Source organism: Nothobranchius furzeri, chromosome 7 (genome assembly GCF_043380555.1).
Source record: "Nothobranchius furzeri strain GRZ-AD chromosome 7, NfurGRZ-RIMD1, whole genome shotgun sequence".
NCBI lineage: Eukaryota > Metazoa > Chordata > Actinopteri > Cyprinodontiformes > Nothobranchiidae > Nothobranchius > Nothobranchius furzeri.
In genome coordinates, this window is record NC_091747.1 from 33,328,315 (window position 1) to 33,351,745 (window position 23,431).

The window sequence follows — 23,431 nt, forward strand, 5'->3', positions numbered from 1 at the left end:
TGTTTGGATCTAACTTCCGCATTTATTGCTCGGACTGTATCGCAAGATCTCGAAAATCCCACGCATGCCTGTTTGCCTACCTCAGGTCTCTGCACCGGAGCGGAGCCGTTGTAGAGCGGGTACCAGTAAAAATTGAGTTCGGAAGTGAGCGGTTGCGGAAGGCGGGGGCGGAGCGGAGGTAGTGGAATTTGGGGGTTATTCCTGATCCAGCGCTGGTAAATGATAATAAAACAACCTTATGTACAACACTGAGACAGACCAAGAAGGAGCATGGACACCGAGGCGTTCCATAGGTGGTTCAGGTTGGTTCAAATGAATTACAGCAAGGTCGCATAGCAAGATGGTGAATAACTGATAAATAGTGAATGTGTCATTTATTCCAACTGAGAATGCAATACAAATTAGAATGACAAAGGGACATTTTATCACACCAAAGCTAGCACAGGAAATAAACCTTCATTCGACATTTTGTAACGTTAAACCTGAAGTGCTGGCTCCTGGTTTCCTCTCTTGTAAGCCTCCAGATCAAGCATGCATATCTGATAATGAGTCACAAGATGTAAAAATGATGCACATTTAAATTTGGATGTCTGATACATCTGAAAGAAAATGAAAGAAAAGCCATTTCACCTAAAGGTCACCACCGACATTCTAAATAAACGCAGACTTGAATTTGGCATTTCTCCTCTGGAGAGGACTAGAGTGTCTAGTCACAATGATGCATGGCTGAGGTCAGCAGCAGCTATGTATACAGCACATACAGGTTCTAAAGGTTTCAAATAAAATAGACACATCAGTCATATACACTACACAAATAGAGATACTGCTTTTTTCTTTCATTTTGAACAATGGAGCAGTGAAACCTTCAAAAGGCATTGTTTTCTAACCGGGTACAGGTGTCATTCAGCACCTCAGGGGTGTCGACTAGACGTCTGTAGAAAAGGTCATGTGACTGCCTCAGGGGTGACTGGTGTCTATGGAGGCTAATAAGGATGTGCTAGGTTCAAGAGCAGAAATTGTGACTCTATTGGGGCAAACTGTGCTGTCCATGTGGCGGGAAGCTCTGGGCGAGGGGAGCGCACGTTTTTTTTCTTCAGGTAGGTCAGAATCAGGGAGCAAACCAAGACAGTTCTGTAAATTATAGCAAGGCTTCCCCCACCAACCCGCACACCAGAATCAGACCGGCAACTCCAAGGCTGGATATCCTCGTTCCTGTGGAGAGAAGACAAAAACGTGTCGTGTTAATGTTAATCTGAAACAACGATCAGTGGCTGTTCATCTAACAGAGTGGATCGACAGGACTGACAAGTTTAAATAAGCACAAGTACCTAAACACTAATCATCCATCATTCATCCATCCATCCATCCATCCATCTACTCATCCATCCTTCCATTCATCCATCCATCCTTCCATCCCTCCATCCATCCATCTACTCATCCATCCTTCCATCCATCCATCCATCCATCCATCCATCCTTCCATTCATCCATCCATCCACCCATCATCCACTCACCTATCCATCCACCCTTCTATTCATCCATACTTCCATTCATTCATCCATCCATCCACCCACCCTTCTATTCATCCATCCACCCTTCCTATCATCCATCCATCCAACCATCCATCCTCCCTTCTATTCATCCATCCTTCCATTCATCCATCCACCCTTCCTATCATCCATCCATCATCCATCCACCCACCCATCTTTTCATCCATCCACCCTTCTATTCATCCATCCATCATCCATCCACCCATCTATTCATTCATCCATCCATCCATCATCCATCCACCCTTCTATTAATCCATCCTTGTCATGTACCCGGGCAGAGGTGAGTGACACCATCTCCACTCTAACTATAATTGAGCTGATTTCCCACAGTTGAGGAGCAGAGGGGGCGGCAGCTGCCGGAGATCCCAATCAGGAACGCAGGTTTAAAAGGAGGATGGAGACACCTCACTACGCCGGATGATTGCACCAGTTTAGGTAGCCCCAGCCCTTTGTACTCATTCTTGTTTGCTTGATTGTTCTCGTTATTGGATACTTGGATTTTGACCTCGGACTGTTTTTGGATTATCCCTTACGCCTGGTGTTTGTTTCCCTCCCTTCAGGATCCTCACTCCACCTGCTTCCCGCTCGCTGTTTTTGTACTCCAGATTCATACACCACGTCCCATCCTCCTCCGTTGTTCCTGTTGGCCCCCCTCTGTGACCTCACCCATCCCGGATCGCTCACTCTCTGCCCAGCACTCACCTCGGCTCCCCCGTCTCCCTCATTCATCCCGAGCGCTACTTGGACTCGAGCTTTACCGCTCACACCCACAGGACTTCCTTGTGCCATTTTTGTTCCCGTTTTATAATAAAGAACTTAACTTTTACTCAATCTGCCCGACGAGTATTGATTCTGCATGCCTTGGGTTAGATACTTACCACGAGTCATGACAATCCTTCCATTCAGCCATCCATCAGCCATCCACCCATCTATTCATCCATCCATCAGCCTTCCACCCATCTATTCATCCATCCATCACCCATCCACCCATCATCTATCCACCCTTCTATTCATCCATCCTTCCATTCATCCATCCACCCTTCTATTCATCCATCCATCCTTCCTATCATCCATCCATCCATCCATCATCCATCCACCCATCTATTCTTCCATCCATCATCCATCCACCCATCTATTCATCCATCAATCATCTATCCACCCTTCTACTCATCCATCCATCCTTCCTATCATCCATCCATCCATCATCCATCCACCCATCTATTCTTCCATCCATCATCCATCCACCCATCTATTCATCCATCCATCATCTATCCACCCTTCTATTCATCCATCCACCCATCTATTCATCCATCCTTCCATTCATCCATCCATCATCCATCCACCCATCCATTTATCCATCTATCCTTCTATTCATCCATCCATCCATCATCCATCCACCCTTCTATTAATCCATCCTTCCATTCATCCATCCGTCAGCCATTCATCCACCCATCTATTCATCCATCCATCATCCATCCACCCTTCTATTCAGCCATCCTTCCACTCATCCATCCACCCCTTCTATTCGTCCATCCATCCATCCATCCACCCATCTATTCATCCATCCATCATCCATCCACCCATCTATTCATCCTTCTATTCAGCCATCCACCCTTCTATTCATCCACCCATTCATCTATGTCGTAATAACTAATAACACAAATTGAATATGTAATTAATAAAATCCCAGTCAAGTCTAACAAATAGTTACAGGATTGCAGTTTTTATGTTTTTGCAACTGAGTCACTTTGCAGACTTTCTCCCTTTGTTTAGCAGCAGAGTCACAGGGCTGGTAAAACAGGCCATGTTCCACTGAGTCTGGTCACATCGGAGCATTAACTCACCACGATGACAAACAGCCACAACAGGAAATATGATGAAGTTCAAACAAATAGAAGATTTGTCACAGACAGACATGGTTATTTGTAGCCCAACTGTCATGTTGCGGGGATGTTTAGGACCCAAATATGCAGATTACCCAGACGACAAGAGGCAGAAGTTGGTTCAAAGTAAAAAAATCATTTTATTTGCAGGATAAAAGAACAACAATAAATCCAAGGCAGCGAGCCAAAGTCCAAAAGTCCTGGAGCACAGGACACCCAAAGCTCTCTCAGAGCACCAAAAAACCTAGACAAGAAGCTCACTAAGAGCACGAAGACCTAGAAACGAAAAGCTCAGACAGACGAACAAACGCTGACAGAAATACAATGGACCGACAACCACACAGAGACAAGACGGGGCTTATATAAACTGGGAAGATGAGAGGGAGATGAATTGCAGGTGTGTGGGGAGAGGGACCAGGTGAACACAATTACTAACTCAGGGAGGGGGGAGAAAATGTCACGAGCGTGTGGCGAGGTGAGCTGAGGTGAGGCAAGGATCCACACGCGGGGAGGAAAACAGGCAGGCAGGTGAGAACTTCTAACATTGATTTATTAGAGTCACACGCTGGAACACTGAAACAATGACACGACAGGGAACACAGAACAGAAGGGGTTTAAATACAAGAGGAGCGGGAGCTATGGTGATTGGGAAACAAGAGGCAGGTGGGAGCAATTAACGGAGAACAGACAAAACCTAAGAGTAGACAGGACAGGGCGTGACAGTACCCCCCCCTCAAAGGGCGGATCCCAGACGCCCACAGGAACAAGGAGCAGGGCGGGAGGAGGGGGACCCGGAGGGAGGGCCCAGAGGAACCGAGGGACCACAGGAGAGGCGGCAGGGATCAGCAGAGTCAGGAGGCCTGCGCCTGCTGCAGATGAGGAGGCGACGGGCCCTTGGAGGCCGGCGCCTGGGGCAGATGAGGAGACGAGGACGAACCCTAGGGGGCCTGCGTCTGGGGCAGATGAGGAGGCGACGAACCCTAGGGGGCCTGCGTCTGGGGCAGATGAGGAGGCGACAGTCCCTTGGAGGCCTGTGCCAGGGGCAGATGAGGAGATGGGGACGGACCCTTGGGGGCCTGAGCCTGGGGCAGAAGAGGAGGCGACGGGCCCTGGGAGGGCGGCGCCTGCGGTAGAGGAGCCCTGCAGGCTGGGCCGGGGACACAGGCAGGACCGGCGACAAAGTCCCTGCAGGCTGGACCGGAGCGACCTTCAGAGTCACCATCAGAACCGGACACGGAGGAGACGTCAGACCAGACGCGACGTCATCGGACGAGCCGACTTCAGGAGTGGAGGCGGCGACGTCATCGGACGAGCCGACTTCAGGAGTGGAGGCGGCGACGTCATCGGACGAGCCGACTTCAGGAGTGGGGGCGGCGACGTCATCGGACGAGCCGACTTCAGGAGTGGGGGCGGCGACGTCATCGGACGAGCCGACTTCAGGAGTGGGGGCGGCGACGTCATCGGACGAGCCAACTTCAGGAGTGGAGGCGGCGACGTCATCGGACGAGCCAACTTCAGGAGTGGAGGCGGCGACGTCATCAGACGAGCCAACTTCAGGAGTGGAGGCGGCGACGTCATCAGACGAGCCAACTTCAGGAGTGGAGGCGGCGACGTCATCAGACGAGCCAACTTCAGGAGTGGAGGCGTCGACGTCATCAGACGAGACAACTTCAGGAGTGGAGGCGTCGACGTCATCAGACGAGCCAACTTCAGGAGTGGAGGCGTCGACGTCATCAGACGAGCCAACTTCAGGAGTGGAGGCGTCGACGTCATCAGACGAGCCAACTTCAGGAGTGGACGCGTCGACGTCATCAGACGAGCCAACTTCAGGAGTGGAGGCGTCGACGTCATCAGACGAGCCAACTTCAGGAGTGGAGGCGTCGACCCTTGGATTGGAGGCGTCGACCCTTGGATTGGAGGCGTCGACCCTTGGATTGGAGGCGTCGACCCTTGGATTGGAGGCGTCGACCCTTGGATTGGAGGCGTCGACCCTTGGATTGGAGGCGTCGACCCTTGGAATGGAGGCGTCGACCCTTGGAATGGAGGCGTCAACCCTTGGAATGGAGGCGTCGACCCTTGGAATGGAGGCGTCGACCCTTGGAATGGAGGCGTCGACCCTTGGAATGGAGGCGTCGACCCTTGGAATGGAGGCGGTGTTGACTTTCATCCGCTTCTGGTCCTCTGGCTTCTGGACCGCCGGTCCCCGAACCGCTGACCTCTGGGCTGGTAACGTCTGCTTCTGGGCCTGCACCAGACCCATCTGCTTCTGGGCTGGTACCGTCTGCTTCTGGGCCCGCATTGTCTGCTTCTGGGCCGGAACCGGAACCGTCTGCTTCTGGGCCTGCACCGTCTGCTTCTGGACCCCCCCTGGAACAGGCCTTGAGTGAACGAGCAGTGCTAGTGCTGAAGACAGGGAGCGCAGAGCGTCGAGTCGGAGCTGATTAGAATGGGCGCTCTGTTGAAGCCGGACCAGCTCAGCCCGTTGACTGGCCAGTTCAGTTGGCTGGACTGTGGGTGTGGCTCCACCTCCCACAGATGACAGAGGAGCCGAGTGGACCGGAGGCGGGACAGCTGGTTCAGCCGGAGCCGCGAACAGTTCGTCCAGCTGGAGCTCAGCGAGCAGGTGGTCCAGCTGGAGCTCAGCGAGCAGATCTTCCAGCTGGAGCCCGCGGAGTTCAGCAAGCAGATCATCTAGCTGGAGGACTTGGAGTTCGATGGTCTGACGAACCTGGGCTGTTTCAACCTGTAGACTGGCGTGCTCCGCCCACAGGGCTGCGAGCGCAGCTCCTCCTCCTGCAGACGCCGATTCGGCCGGAGACGGGACAGCTGGTCTGACCGGGGGCGTGTCCGAACTGGCTCGCCGAGCACGGCCAGCGGTGGGCTCGCAGCTCCGTCCTGAAGCGCAGGGCTGCGGTGGATTCCGGCGTCTCTCCCCACGCCGTGGACCAACCCCGGGGGAGCAGAAAGCCAGCCTCGTGCCCTCAAAGCTGGAGCGATCCCGGAGCATCTCTCCCTCCAACGTCCCGTCCGGTTCCGGAAGGGCGGCGAGGAACGCCGAGGCAGAAGGTCGGGGACGCCGTCTGCGGCGAGGCGGAGCTGGAGCTGGGGAAGGAGAAGCCGGTCGATAGTCGGCGGAGAAGAACTGGAATAAATACTTCCATGGGAGGATCTCCCCGCTGGACCCTTCAGGGGGTCGTGTCATTCTGTCACGAGCGTGTGGCGAGGTGAGCTGAGGTGAGGCAAGGATCCACACGCGGGGAGGAAAACAGGCAGGCAGGTGAGAACTTCTAACATTGATTTATTAGAGTCACACGCTGGAACACTGAAACAATGACACGACAGGGAACACAGAACAGAAGGGGTTTAAATACAAGAGGAGCGGGAGCTATGGTGATTGGGAAACAAGAGGCAGGTGGGAGCAATTAACGGAGAACAGACAAAACCTAAGAGTAGACAGGACAGGGCGTGACAGAAAAACACTGGTGGGAAAAACACACTAAATAATGAAAGGCTGTAACAAAGGAAAATGACCTAAGAGAAAAACAAAAGACCAGAAGGCATGAACCATAACTAATATTCTAAGGGGAAGCTGACACTAAAGGAAAACACTACAGAAAGAAACTACAGGGGCGTGGCTAAGAGGGGGCCAAGAGGGCACAGGACCTGGGAGAGGGAAGTGTGAGGAGGGAAACCTAGAGGGCAAATGGGGAACACCAGGAGACACATGAGGAAGACGCAGACACGACACATGAGGGCGCTAGAAGACACAAAAGGAGCACCTAGAGACGAATGAGGACAAAAGGAGACACATGAGGTGAGATGCAGACAGAGACCATGACACCAACACTCAGCTTAGACTCAGCTTACTCAACATCTAACATGTCTAACAAGTGCAGAGTCCAGTCTCCACAGCCCACAGCTGCCCACATCTTTGCAACACTGAGCCTGAACCCAGAGCACAGAGAAGGACGTTAAAAGTTTTATATTCTAAGCAGCAGATTTCTTTGGATAATGAGCAGCTCAGTTTATACCATAGGAAACTGCTGTCATAGAGAAAAAAAATGAAATCAAGCCTATAAGAAATTCAAATGAAGACCCAACAGCAGTAAAAAATAATGGTGTATAAACCAGAGCAGGACACAGATCATGTAATTGTGTGTGTGTGTGTGTGTGTGTGTGTGTGTGTTGGGGGGGGGGGGGGGGGCACTGGTGAGTGGGTGGTGTTTTGTAAAAGGTAGAATGGTAAATGGCCTGTATTTATAGAGCATCCTCTCCTAGAACCCCGCAAGCTGCTCCGCCTGGTCCGACGCCCCCAGGCCAGAAGTCGACGTCCCCAGGCCAGAAGTCTACGCCGCCTCTCCAAGGGTCGACGGTCCCGCCTCTCCAAGGGTCGACGGTCCCGTCTCAAGTATCCTCGTCCCAGTCAGGCCAGTTTGCTCCACCCCCAGCTCATCAATTTCCACCTCCAGCTAATCTGTATGCACCTGCAGCTCATCCATATGTGCCTGCAGCCCAGCCATACTTTCCAGCTGCACAACAATACCTTCCTGCTGCGCCTGCTGGTGCTGCTGCTATGGTTGTGCCAGCTTTCCAGCCAGCCCAACTGAACTCACCTGTCTATGGCTGACATCTACAGGATGTCCCATTCTGTCAAGAAATTCAACCCTCGACCAGGTAATTCATACTCGGTTTACACATACCTGAGTGACCTCCGGCATCACTTTCAGCAATGTCCGGGAATGACCTTGGAGGACAAGATCTTTTTAATAAGGTTAACCTCTGATATCGTGGGTTCGTTCATTGATCGCAAGCGTAATGCGATTGCAAATGATTATGACAGGCTGGAAATAGCAATTCGGAGAGAACACTTACGATGCTAAGGAGGCTGGTGTACGATTAGCTTTGTCAGTCAAACAGGGTCGTGCTGAAGACCCACAAGCCTTCTACTGTATCTACGTCTCTTCGACGCATACTTTGGTACGGAATGTAAGGATGGGATGGAAGAGGACAAAAGATTCAAGGAGATTTTCCTTGAGAATCTACATGCTCAGTATAGCCCATACATGGGTACGGTAGACATTAAAACCACACCCATGGATGAGCTCAGGAGAAAGGCGAGTTGTGCCTTCAGGCGGTTTAAAGACTCAAGTAAGAGTTCGCACTCTCCTTCAGTTCTGGCTGTGGGGGCAGACCCCTCCACTCTGCGACTCGAAGGGACTGCATCAGGGACTCGTAAAAATAATAACCGCAACAATGGGTCTAAACAACAGGACCAGAAATCTAATAACAACTCCAAGCCAAGAGGCTTTCCAAATAATAAGCCTCAAAATTCAAACAGACCTCGGATCCCTCCACCGGCTGGTTCCATCGCCCAAGCTCTCAGCCCTAATGTATTTACACCCTCTCAGTTCTGTGTGTTTTGTCGGTTCATTGTTTCCATGTCCTGCGTGCGTTCACCATTAAAAGACCTTTCATTCCAGTTTGTCTGCCTGCCTGCTTCCTCCCCAGCATTTGGATCCTCACCAGGGGCGTAGCACCAAATTCTGGGCCCTAGGTACAAGTCTTCTAGGTGGGCCCCATGCTCAATTGTGTAATATCTCTCTTACACATTTTATGCCATGCTATAAGACAAGATAATAAATATGATCTCAGTTTAACCTCTATATTGAGCAAATACAAATGCCAGCATAATAAAAGTGAAATGCCCAGACTTCACATATAATTATTTTTATTTGCCAACAATGTGTTCAAACATTAATCCTGGAATTTATTTTCCAGTAAATGCCCACTGACGGGTCTTCATGTTAGCAAAATCCCTTATGAGATCTTTAAAGTCCAATCCTTTGGCTAATTGGCTTTCAATAGAAAGAAGAGCTAGGCTGTTCAGTCTATCCTGGGACATTGTTGATCTCAAATCATTTTTCACCAGTTTCAGTTTGCTAAAAGCCCGTTCACCCCCAGCAACAGTCACAGGTAGTGTGCAAAAAATCCTCAGTCCAATACAAACTTCTCCAAAAATGCTCTGTAATTGCATCCTGTAGATGGAATTAAGCAGCTCAAGAGGAGACATGGGATGCAGTACAGAGCCTTTGCACTTTCACTGTAAATAAGCCAGTCTCTTCTTATCTTCTCATGCCCATTGGCTGACTTAGCATATTGAAGATAATTTGGAAATGGCTTGCCCTCCATATCTTTGGGTGTTATTTTGTCGATTCCTGGTGTTTGATCACTTTTATTCGCCAGTCTTCTGACAACTGTATCTCCTTGTTGACCAGTGAGCTTCTCTGGCCATAGTCCTGGATCCTCTGGCAGACACTCATCTGTGTTGCTCAGCCTCTCACTTTCTTCTTCTTCTGGCCTCTCCTCATCATCCTCACTACCTTCAGAGCAACCATCCCCTTCCCTATCTTCACTTACATCATCCTCTTTCACATATTCTATCTCTTTCTCTGCTGCAAGGGGGACAGACACCACACAAGCAAAATGGATCATGAATTAGGTCAGCAAAATATAACCTAACATGTCCTTTCAGATAAATCTGTTGCTAATGATTGCTTGTAAATTGAATAACTTAATTGTATCGTGAGCTCAGGGGCGGATTTAGGACTGAAGAAGATCCGGGGCTTAACACACAAACACGCGCGCACACACACGTGATACGCACTAGTCAACATCATATATATTTGTCTTGTACCACATAATTTTTTAATCTAAAGCTACATATTAAGCATATTCAGGGCAGAATATTGTTCCTGTTAGTGTTTAGTGTGAGATGAAAGTAAATATTCACTTTCCAGCAACTTTACCTGAGAAGCTAACTTTAGGCAAACCAGCAACACAACAAATATTTTCAAATAAGACTCACAAACCTGAGTCAACACCAGTCTCATCAAAGCTGGGGTTCTGTCATTGTACTTTTTGTCTAAAAAAAAGTCCTTATGTCCATCTTCACTCATGCATTTCAGGCAGAGACTGCAGAAGAAGCTGGCTGCTGAAGGGCTTCTTCTTCAGTGGTGGAGGCTCAGGCAGGCTGTATACAAACTACTGCCAGCTGCTCCCTCTCTGTTGGACTTTGTTACTGCATGTTACTTCCACGTTTCAGATCCGGGGCTTTTCATAAAACATCCGGGGCTTCAGCCCAAGTAGCTGGGCCTAACGCCGCCCCTGAGTGAGCTCACCTTGTCTCATCTCCTCAGTGCTTTCTGGAGACAATGAGGGCCCTGCTGCTGCTGCTACTGCGTCTAAAGGGCCATGTGGTTCATGATGTTAAGCTTTGCTAATACTGATATATATTGATATATTAAATACATATGACATGAAATAAACCAGGTTCTCTCTGTGAATGTAATGTACTCTAAATTTTATAATCCCTGCATTATCAGCCAAATTATAAGGTTGTCCGTTTTCAAGATCAAATATAAAGAAATTTAAAATAGGCTTAAAATATCTAACCAAGTCAATAACAATCCTCTAACACCAGTGTCATCATGCTATACGAAAAACAGTGGCAGCTTCTCATTCCTGAGATTACCACGAATCCATCGATACCAAGTTTGTCCTGGTCCATGACTGGGAAGGAGCTGAAATATCCACACAGAGTGAACCTGTTTTTACTGTGAGGTCCGCAAATTAATTGGCGGCAGCCGCCCGCGACAATAATTCTGATTAATATATATATAAATTAATTAGTGTTATCACTGATAACACTAATTAATTTATATTTGATCTTGATGGTGAAACTAAAGGCGTTTAACACTTTCTTTCTTCTTTCTTTCGGTCTTTATTTTGGTTTATAGCATTAACATAAAATTTTTCTTTTCAAACAAAACAATATTAACAATTTGAATTTAAACCAAAGAAGGAATAGGCAGAAGCAATGCTTACAGGTGCTGGCCAGTAAATTATAATATCATCAAAAGGTTGAAAATATTTCAGTAATTCCATTCAAAACGTGAAACTTGTACATTATATTCATGCAATGCACACAGACCAATGTATTTCCAATGTTCATTACATTTAAATTTGATATTCATAAGTGACAACTAATGAAAACTCCAAATTTGGTATCTCAAAAAATTAGAATATTCTGAAAAGGCTGAATATAGAAGACACCTGCTGCCACTCTAATCAGCTGATTTACTCAAAACACCTGCAAAGGCCTTTAAAAGGTCCCTCAGTCTTGTTTTGAAGGCACCACAATCATGGGGAAGACTTCTGACTTAACAGCTGTCCAAAAGACAATCATTGACACCTTGCACAAGGAGGGCAAGACACAAAAGGTGATTGCTAAAGAAGCTGGCTGTTCGCAGAGCTCTGTGTCCAAGCACATTAACAGACAGGCGAAGGGACGGAAAAAATGTGGTAGAAAAAAGTGTACAAGCTCTAGGGATAACCGCACCCTGCAGAGAATTGTGACGACAAACCCATTCAAAAATGTGGGGGAGATCCACAAAGAGTGGACTGCAGCTGGAGTCAGCGCTTCAAGAACCACCACGAGGAGACTCATGAAAGACATGGGATTCAGGTGTCGCATTCCGTGTGTCAAGCCACTCTTGAACAAGAAACAGCGCAAGAAGCGTCTCGCCTGGGCCAAGGACAAAAAGGACTGGACTGACGCTGAGTGGTCCAAAGTTATGTATTCTGATGAAAGCAAGTTCTGCATTTCCTTTGGAAATCAAGGACCCAGAGTCTGGAGGAAGAGCGGAGAAGCACAGAATCCACGTTGCATGAGGTCCAGTGTAAAGTTTCCACCGTCAGTGATGGTGTGGGGTGCCATGTCATCTGCCGGTGTTGGCCCACTCTGTTTCCTGAGGTCCAGGGTCAATGCAGCCGTCTACCAGGAAGTTTTAGAGCACTTCATGCTTCCTGCTGCTGACCAATTTATGGGGATGCAGACTTCACCTTTCAACAGGACTTGGCACCTGCACACAGTGCCAAAACCACCAGCACCTGGTTCAAGGACCATGGTATCCCTGTCCTTGATTGGCCAGCAAACTCGCCTGACCTTAACCCCATAGAAAATCTATGGGGTATTGTGAAGCGGAGGATGCAATACGCTAGACCCAACAATGCAGAGGAGCTGAAGACGACTATCAGAGCAACCTGGGCTCTCATAACACCTGAGCAGTGCCACAGACTGATCGAGTCCATGCCACGCCGCATTACTGCAGTTATTGAGGCAAAAGGAGCCCCGACTAAGTATTGAGTGCTATACATGCACATTCTTTTCATGTTCATTCTTTTCAGTTGGCCAACATTAGAGAAACAAACATTTTTTCATTGGCCTTTAGAATATTCTAATTTTCTGAGATACCAGATTTGATGTTTTCATTGGTTGTCACCTATAAAAATCAAAATTAAACGTAATAAACATCGGAAATACATTGGTCTGTGTGCATTGCATGAATATAATGTACAAGTTTCACGTTTTGAATGGAATTACTGAAATATTTTCAACCTTTTGATGATATTCTAATTTACTGGCCAGCACCTGTATTTTAGCCTACCCTATTTTCCACCTAATATACATAACCAATATACATTTCTTTTATTTTCCCCAATATAAATATCCACAATGAAAATTTATTAATGTCTATACATACTTTTCGTACCCTGTAAATATGTGACACTTTACACCTGCTTTAAACTTTAGTAAAGAAGTACATTTCTTCAAATCATCATCTAACTCATTCCACAATTTCACACCAACAACAGAAACACATCTTGATTTCACATTAGTTCTGGCTTTTACACATTCAAACATAAATACACCTCTGAGATTATAATGATCATCTCTTGGTTTGAAATAAACTTTTATGCAATTTGGGATATTATTATTAACTACTTTATGAAGAATCTCTAAGATTTTTACTTTAATAATGTCTCCTAATTTTAGCGTTTTCGTTTGACTAAATAGATAATGGGTTGGTTCGAGGTATCCCAATTTATTAACTATTTTAATCGCCTTTTTTTGTAATTTAAATACAGTCTCAACACACGTTTTACCTGCATTTCCCCAAACCTCTGCACAGTAAGACAAATAAGGCATAACTAAAGAGCTATAAATCAAAAACAAGGCTTTTTTATTTAGTATATCAATAGTTTTATAAAGTATAGCAATAGATTTAGACACTTGCTGTTTGATATATTCAATGTGTGGTTTCCAACTGAGTTTACTATCAATAGTCACACCTAGGAATTTAGTTTCATGTACTTGTTCAATTGGGACTCCATTTAAATACAGCTTAGCACCGTCATTGTCCCTTTTCCCTGAAAATATCATAAATTTGGTTTTATTTTCATTTAGTGATAGCTTGTTGTAATCAAACCATTTTTTAACCCTTTGATACATAATGGTCACTACAGTGGACAGGTACTCAAAATTGTTATTTCTTTATTTTTGCTATTAAGCACAGCTGTTGAAGACTTTATTGCATTTGAGCCCCTCCATTTGGACTTCAGTAAGTCAAGCCAATATATTCCATGTTCAGAATGCACGCTGTCCACTGAGATGGACATGTAATAAATTATTTGTAAATTAACAAAATGTTACAAAAAATATTTGTTGAAATTTGTTTCAGTCACACCTAAAGATGAATGAAAAAAATTGTTTAAAAAATCTTGGTTGAAGATTTCATAATCCATGCATCAGAGGGTTAATTGAATCCAATTCGTTTTCAACCTCTTGTAATAATTTACTCATATCTTTTCCCATACAAATGAAATTTGTATCATCTGCAAACATAATAAATTTTAACCGAGACGATACAGAAAAGATGTCGTTCAGGTATAGGTTGAATAATTTCGGTCCTAGCACCGAGCCTTGCGGTACACCACATATTACTCTTTCAAGCTGTGAATCTATATCATTAACATTTACATATTGAAATCTACTGCTTAAATAACTTTCAAGCCATTGATTGGTTTTACCACGAAGACCATAGTATTCACATTTCTTGAGCAGGTATATGTGATCAATTGTATCAAATGCCTTACTCAAGTCAATCAAGACAGCCACTACATGAAGTTTTTGATCCACTGCTGTTGCAATCTGCTCTACCAAATCCATAACTGCTAATGAGGTTGAACGATTCTTCCTAAACCCATACTGATGGTCATTTAAAAGATCAAACTTGTTGGTAAATGCTTCAAATCCAATTACAAAAAGTTTCTCAAGTATATTTGAAAACTGTGGCAGTAAAGAGATAGGTCTATAGTTACAAGCTAATAATTTATCACCACTTTAATAAATAGGAATAACTCTGGCTATTTTCATTTTTTCAGGGACTGTGCCACTTGAAAATGATTTATTACAAATATAAGTAAAAGGTTCAATAATGCAATGGATAACCTCCTTCATGAGAGACATATCTATCCCATGAAAATCTAAGGACTTTTTACTTTTGAAACTATGTACCGCTCGGATCACATCACTTTGGCTTACACTGCTCAAAAACATTGTATTATTATTTTTATTTATTTCATGGTTAATGTCAACTTCTGGCAGCTTTTTAGCTAGATTAGGGCCAACATTCACAAAATATTTATTAAACTCATTTGCAATGTTCTTTCCATTTTTATTGTGAATATCTATACCTGCTTCTTTTGTATTTCTTATTAATTTATTTAACACATTCCATGTACCTTTAATATTATTTTTGTGTTTTAGGAAAAGCTGATCATAATATTCCTTTTTTTGCTTCCTTATTATTGTAGTTAATTTGTTTTTATATTCCTTATACCTTTTTTCTTTTTCCTTTGTTGGATTTTTTATAAAATCCAGATACAGTGATTTCTTTTTCTGGCAAGCCCTTTCCAATCCCCTAACAATCCAGGGTGGGGACCTATTTTTTAAGTTTTGCTTATGATATTTTAGAGGACAATGTCTATCATAAGCTCCCAAAATGAACACTGAACACCTAACATGAATGCAGCTTCTGAGAGCTAGCTAATATCAGCTAAAACTGTGTTCTGCTGCTCACCTTCCTTCTTGAAGAATCTAGTCAATACTTGCTTCTGTTCAATTAACTTTTTCTCCTTCTCCTTCTTTTCTTTTCTGGAAGCCAGATTTCCCTTTCTTGGGAAAAGACATGACTGACTCTCCTGCCTCCAGCTCTGGCTGTCGGCATCTGCGATGTCTCACTAGCACATGCGGCAGTGCAGCCCCTGGCCGCTGGTGTGGACTAAACCACTTTGCACATTTTTAAGGGGTGATAGATGCCTCAGAGATTATTCAGTTATTATTTTTAAGGCGAAATTCTGTTTCTTAACCTCTTTATCCAGGTAAAGGGAAGTTTATTAAGACATTAAGTAAGTTGGGGGGAAAAAAACAACAACAATAAAACATTTTTATTCAAAGCTGTCTCAGGGCCCCTCCCTGCAGTGGGCCCTGGGTAAACGGTACCCTTTCCCCCCCCAGTCCGACGCCCCTGATCCTCACTACCGCTCAACTCACCTGCACCATGACACTGCAAAGCGCCGTGAAATGGGTCGCTAACTAAATTAGTGTGCTTTCCGCTCCTCCTCTGTTCACATCAGGCGAGAATTTTCAATGAGCGCTTCTGCTCACGTCTATTGTTGTCTAAACACACACACCCCCCCCCCCCCCCCCCCGTGCCCTTGCTGTGTGTGTGTGTGTGTAACCAGTTTGCTCCGCTTGTTGATATCGGACACTGCACTGATCCTGCTTCTGTGTATTCGTTTGTATTCACATTTATTAAATCAACCTTTTGATGTAAAAACTGCATTTAAAATTATAGAAATGCTATTTTAGTCGCTGGAGCGCTTGCGCGCGCGCGTATGTGTGTTCATTTTCATCTCTCTAGTCTGTTTAGATACACAAAAATGATCACATTTATCAATCGCAGCGTTTTATTTTGACATTTTTCTTTTATTTTGTTCAATTTACTGGCCTGCCTTTTCTGCTTTGGTTTGACTTCCTGCCAGAATTGATGCAGCTCATGAAAAAATAGAGCTCATGCCGAAACGATCGCTGTAAGGGGCGAGCCTTTGTGGCGCTTCATGGAGACTGCAGGTTAACAAGGGGGCGCTGATTAGAAGCACTCGCCGTTCCACAGTGTTTCGTCATACTTCTGTGTCTTGTGTGTTTTGGGTGTTATGACATATAGTGGTCATGAACTGTAACTTCACCCTGTTTATTATTTGTTAAAAATGTGTGGACAAAAGATGGATGTGACACACTGACAAAAACCTGGACTTTGACATTGTTTGGAAATTTTTGACAATGCAGGCATAGATTCTGATGGATAATTGTAAAACTTCCATTATTAAACTACTTCTGATAAAATGCCAGCTTTTAAAACTATTTAAATATCCGGTTTTTCAACCAAGGTCAGATATTTCCATTATCTGCTGTTCGGTGTTGCTATTTCCACTTTTCAACTACCTGTTGGGCTGTATTACCAAGACCTATGTAGTTTGTTGATCCTAAATTATTATAGCTAATTTAGAAAGTTTAGCATAGTTTCAGCTTCACTTCAACTATTCAGCAGCTTCAGTTACCATTTTCAGCATCCAGCATACAAACAGCATTTCTGCAAGAAATGCAATTTATCTTGTTTTATTTACCTATTCTTTTAAATGTATTTAAAAATTGATTGATTGAAGGCAAGTTGTGTTCAAATTTTATTAATGTGCATTGTTCAACAAACGGACTTTTGACTAATTGAAAATTTTTAACGTGGCCCTTCAAATACCCCTGGCCGGCTGAGAGTCTCCAGTTAAACTCCTGTTCTTGCAGGATTTATTCATTCATTCATTTGTTGATTATTATTGCCCTTCAATTAGACAGTCATAGTGTTTCACAAGGAATAAATTAAAACAAGTAAATGTAAAAAAGTTCATTAAGAGAACACAAAACCAGAGAGCAGAAAGAGGCAGAAATTTGGGATGAAAGTCACCGTTACCTCGCACTAAAATCTATCCTGAATAAAAGTTTTAAGACTGGATTTAAAAGGTCCTGGTCAGAGATTAAATGTAAATCCAGTAGGAGCTGCTTCCAGAGTCAGGGTGCTGCTGCAGAGAAAGCCCGGTCGCCCCAGTGTTTATATCTCTTTCTCACAACATTTAAAAGAAATTGGGATAAAGACCACAAGGATTATCTATCTATCTATCTATCTATCTATCTATCTATCTATCTATCTATCTATCTATCTATCTATCTATCTATCTATCTATCTATCTATCTATCTATCTATCTATCTATCTATCTATCATCTATCTATCATCTATCTATCATCTATCTATCTATCTATCTATCTATCTATCTATCTATCTATCTATCTATCTATCTATCTATCTATCTATCTATCTATCTATCTATCTAATCTAATCTAATCTATCAGGGATGAGCCGGATACTCGTTTCAGACGAGTATCCAGTACGAATAAAGCATTTTTGACGAGTACGAGCATGGAACGAGTAAAACTCGTAAATATCTGTAATCGTGCTGAAGGAAAATCCTCATTGGGTAACTGACTGTCTTCACGCTCTGTGATTGGCCAGTCACATAGAGCGCCCACCCCTCCCTACACACAAAACTGCAGCCGGCCGGGAGCTCAGTCCGTCCGGCTCATCCACGCACACACACAGACAGTAACGGATCTCGCTGTGATAGCTTCACTGTTGCTCACGTTTCTTCAGTTTTCCCTAGGTTTTCTTCAGCTCGCCTCATTTTCGGTTGAATATTTAAAGTTACTTTTTCTGTAACTTACGTGGTGCATTTGACAAGACAGAGCTGACGTGCTGCATCAGTCACTCACTACCTCCGCTCCGGTCGGGTTTTTTATTTTTTTTACTCCATCTCTCTCCCTAATCAACATTGTTTTGTTTAACTTTGTGTGGGGCAAAATGCCAAGAACGTTAAGAAAAAAAATCAGTTTAATCAAATTAAAATTAAAAAATATACATAAAGTTGTGTCTGATTCTAGCATTTGATATTTCCTAGTTCCTACTGCATGAGTTCAGATGTATTAATCCATGCACTTAAATATTAATGTTCTGATTTCATTGAAACACTTGTTCTGTAATAGTTTCTTTACTATCATGATAAAAATATTTAATCTCAATTCTGAGGCTGCTCTGTAAATAGTTTTCAAATAAACAATACACATAGCAACTTCTGATCATTCCATATCAATTTCAGACTTAAAATAATATATTGATGTAAACCACATCCACTTCCGGCTTATGCCACGCCCATTCCGAGTACAGATACAGATAAAGATCATTTAGTTGGTTGAACAGATACAGATACAGATAGTGGTGTACTCGCTCATCCCTACTATCTATCTATCTATCTATCTATCTATCTATCTATCTATCTATCTATCTATCTATCTATCTATCTATCTATCTATCTATCATCTATCTATCTATCTATCTATCTATCTATCTATCTATCTATCTATCTATCTATCTATCTATCTATCTATCTATCTAGTACACCAAAAGTCATTTAATTTGCTGAGCACAGGAAAAGGAGGAAAGTTTTCTGCAACACAAAGCTGTTGTCAAACAAGCTAATATTTGGACACTTGGATAATTTTTGTGTCTAACAGTGTCTGAAAGCTTCCTCCACCCACTCTACCCACAGTTTGCTCAACAAGGTCACATTGTGTTCGCAGACGTGGCAGGAATTCACAGCTCATTGTCACACATAAAAACGGAGGTGCTGAAGGAGACGCGAATGTTTGGACATTTAGCTTTTAGGAGACGTCTCGGGGTTCACAGCTAAGAACAGCACACTTTCTTCTCCACAGCGTGTGGGGAATCAGTCGGAGCATAATGAGCCAGATTATCCATCTGCCTTTGTGAGTATGTGCATTCACACACAGTCAGCTCAGATTGGATGTATTAGACCCACACTGAAAATGTTTCATCTCACCCTCTTTAACCCAACACAACACTCCGCATGCTGCCAAAATGTTTTTGGCTAGCTTTAAACGGTGATGCGAATATCGATTCAAGGCCAGACAGTCCGGCTCAGTGAGGCAGGGAGGTGAAACACTGTGGCAGCTCCACTGGGAGCTTCAGCTGGCTAAGTGCCACTTCCATCTACCTCTGCTGATCCATGACTGCTTTGCTGACAGTTTCTTCTCTAAAAAAAAATAATAATTTCATTTAGCTAAGTGTCTGCCTGGGACATTGTTGGATTGTTATGGCTGACTGATTAGATGCAAGCGGATGCCAATCTGAAGAGATGAGGATGAATGTGAATGTGGCACCATGCAGCATCAGGTGTGTAGAAGGTTTTTAGGGCAGCTTTTTAAAACCCGTGAAGTTGCCCGTAGCCATTAAAAATAACCTAGTATGTATTCGTATGTGTATATATATGTATGTATATAGATCTATAACTTAATACTTCTTTCTGTGTAAATTGTTTTCTTTTTCTATTTTTTTCTCAAATTCATGGGTTGAGATTTTGTCGGCCAACAGGTCCAGGAACTATATTGTTCAATTTCTTTAAGAATCATATGATTATTTCATTTGTATTAATGCTATTTTAGTTAAAAGGGACAGACAACATAAGTTTTTCTTCTTTCTGTCCCCTTTTTCATTTTGGCTTGCAGCAATGTAGTTCTGACTGTATTTTTATTTTAATGTCAATAAATGAAAATAAAAGATAAAAAAAAGTTGTAAGTGACAGGATGAACAGCTCCTTAAATGTGGGTTTATTGTCACTCACATGTACTGAGTGTGAGGGTTAGCACAAGGCAGCAGGGTCAACCACTCCATGGAAATGGATGCTGATTTTCTCTCTTTCACACATCTGTCTCTGCGTCAAGCTAGAACTGATCGTGCCACGATAACCAGAGCATGATGCTTCCATACTCAGGTTTTGCTGTCTCTAGGGCTGGGCGATATGGCCTAACATCAATATCACGGTAAATAGAGGAGTTTGCCTCGGTAAATGGATGATAACTACAAGTATGCTCAGAAACAAATGTTGTCCACTAGATGGGGATGTCACGTGTTTTATGTGGAGTCACGTTGCCATGTGGCTGGAGGTGGTACAGCTTCTTAAAGGAACACGAATGTTGCCCACCCACACATCTTTCCACTTTTTAGGACTACATTTGTTTACACGGGAAAATGATTTCGGGTAGAGTCAGAAATGTTTGATAGATTGCCCTGCCCTGTCGCCATGGATGTATCATGGATGTGTGTGTGTGTGTGTGTGTGTGTGTGTGTGTGTGTGTGTGTGTGTGTGTGTGTGTATGTGTGTGTGTGTGTATGTGTGTGTGTGTGTGTGTGTGTGTGTGTGTGTGTGCGCGCGCACGAGTCAGCTCGCAGTTTACTTCACACCCTCCTCTCTCACCGAGCTGTGTAACAAGTGCAGCATAGCAGGTTTCTGTAATGACCCAGAATGAAGCGCACATGGTTGTACACCTTTGTAAATCACTTTGAGACATTTAATTTTCTCCCCACAGACGGAGTGCTTTAGTGGATTTATTTATTCATTTAGGATTCATGCCTAGTTGATCCCTTTTCCCAATGGTCCAGTTCTTGTTTTGCACCTCACCTCACGAGAGGAAAGATTTTTGTTCTAACATGTGAACATCAGAGTCCGCAGCACCACTAAGCAACCTGAAGAGCAATGGCCAAAGCTAAACCCTCTCTGAACAGGTGCCTCCTGAATTCAAACCAAACAAGCAAAACAAAGCTGGAGCCTGAGAAGTCCCTCCTCGCAAAGTAAGGAACCTTGGTGTTATCTTTGACCAGGACATGTCATTCAAATCCCAGGTTAAACAGGTTTGTAGGATTTGCTTTTTCCACCCTCGGAATATTGCTAAGATTAGAAGCATACTTTCCAAGAGTGATGCTGAAAAACTAGTTCATGCATTTATTACATCAAGACTGGATTACTGTAATTCATTACTCTCAGGAAGTCCACAGAATGTAGTTAAAAGTCTTCAGCTTGTCCAAAATGCTGCAGCTAGAGTTCTGATGAGAATTAAAAAGAGAGATCATATCTCTCCTGTCTTAGCTTCTCTACATTGGCTGCCTGTTAAATTCAGAATATATTTTAAGATCCTTCTTCTCACATATAAAGTTCTTAATAATCAAGCTCCATCATACATCAGTGATCTGATTGTTCCTTATGTTCCTAACCGAGCACTTCGCTCTCAGACTGCAGGTCTACTGGTGGTCAGTGTTGGAAGTAATGCAGTACAAAAGTAATTAATTACTGTAATGCATTGCTTTTTGCTGTAATGTGGTAATGTAAGGCATTACAGGGAAAGAAAATGGTAATATTTACTCGGTACAATTGTCAGTAACGCGGTAATTACAATGCATTTTTAAACCCAGAATCAAGATGTGTTCCTTAAAAATTCAAATTGTGGGAAACCCGAAGAAAGATCCAGTATCTGCATATATTACGTCATTTATGGACTCAGCTTTGCGGGCAGAGAGGACGCCGCGGTAACGGCTCAACTACTCCAGCTGCGTCCTGCACGCGGCCGCTGCAACATTCACAAAATCGCTCCACTAAAACAAAATAATTCACTTGCGATCATTCATATCAGCGCATATTCTCTGGTATTTTGTGCTTTTCTGACGTGCTTTGCCTCAGCTGAGTTCATAATCTGTACCCCGGTGATTTCAACTCATTACTGCTGGAGCGCCGGGCATGTGAAGATCCCTTTGGCTGATCGTTAGAAAGTAGGAAATCTTTTTCTGGAAGACGGAGAAAACATGCAGCATGCAGGAAGGTTAGAGAGAGAAAGGGCCGGAAATTATTCAGAGAAAATCAAGAAAACAAAACAAAGTGCTTGAAAAGAAAAAAAAGTAGGTAGATTTATCCCCGATACACATTTTTACCAGTGAAAAGCAATAATATATGGGCATTTAATATTTATACATGTGATAGAATCAGATCACCCCAGAAGTCAGTCCCACATCCAGGGCCGTATCAAGGCATTTGGGGACCAAGGCAATATAGGCTTGGAGCCCCCACCACTTCACTCCCTGCTCAGTTAATATAAGATGGCAGCGTGCTGAGAGTACAGATTGTTGTTGCTTTCATTTAATAAACAATCATTTTAAAACATTGTTATTATATCTGACTGTTTTAACAGCAATCCTAGCTCAGACACCACATCACTTTCCACATGTCATGAGCTCACTGAGCATCAGATTACCAGATTCATATTGAAGTTGTTTTGGTGAAAGCAACTTAGAGTAATGCAAAAGTAGTGTAATGCCTTACATTTTAAAATCAGTAATATTGTAATGTAATGAATTACTTTAAAATGAGGGTAACAAGTAATAAATAATGCAATACAGTTTTGAAGTAACTTGCCCAACACTGCTGGTGGTTCCCAGAATATCTAAAATTAGGATGGGAGGCAGATCTTTTAGTTATCAGGCTCCTCTCCTGTGGAACCAGCTCCCAGCTTTAGTCCGTGAGGCAGACACTTTGTCTACTTTTAAGAATAGGCTTAAAACGTTTTTATTTGATAGGGCCTATGGTTAAAATCTGATGTTAGCCTAAATCAGGACAAGTGGGGGAGTACAGGGAGGTGGAGTGTACAGTCGGTAAAGACGACTCTCCCTTACCCTGACTCCAACATGCCTACATCTAAATAGGATAGATTATCCTGAGTTTTCTCTGTAGTTATGCTGCTATAGGCTTAGACTGCTGGAGGATACACTGACCACTTTCCACACTCTACTGCTTTCTTCTACAATCTGCTCTTTAACTGTAATATTTTCTGTAATTTCAGCTGTTAACTTTATTTTCTCTCTCTAAGTGTTTTTCTCCCCAGAAGAAGCTACAATGATGTTCTGCTGAGCTGTGGTGGCCTCATGGAGCGGGCCATCGACTAGCACACTGCTGCTAACCACTTAAACATTCTCCCACTCCTGATAATAACTTTTTGTTTTCATTGACTTTTGATGTGCTACTGTTAGTTTACCCATTTAATTATAGATCCACTAGGATAAATACAATAAAGTTTATCTCTCACCAAATAGA

The 23,431-nt window shown here is 43.7% G+C and overlaps 1 protein-coding gene across 1 annotated transcript in view; it reads right to left on the minus strand.

Moving 5' to 3' along the window:
- Nucleotides 1-357: 357 nt before the first annotated feature.
- vstm2a (V-set and transmembrane domain containing 2A) overlaps nucleotides 358-23,431 on the minus strand; it is a 117,619-nt gene continuing 94,545 nt past the window's right edge. Inside the window, exon 5 of the mRNA XM_054735602.2 lies at nucleotides 358-1,212. Coding sequence (XP_054591577.2) covers nucleotides 1,139-1,212 — 74 coding nt within the window. The 3' untranslated portion in view covers nucleotides 358-1,138. The remainder of the gene's footprint in view (nucleotides 1,213-23,431) is intronic.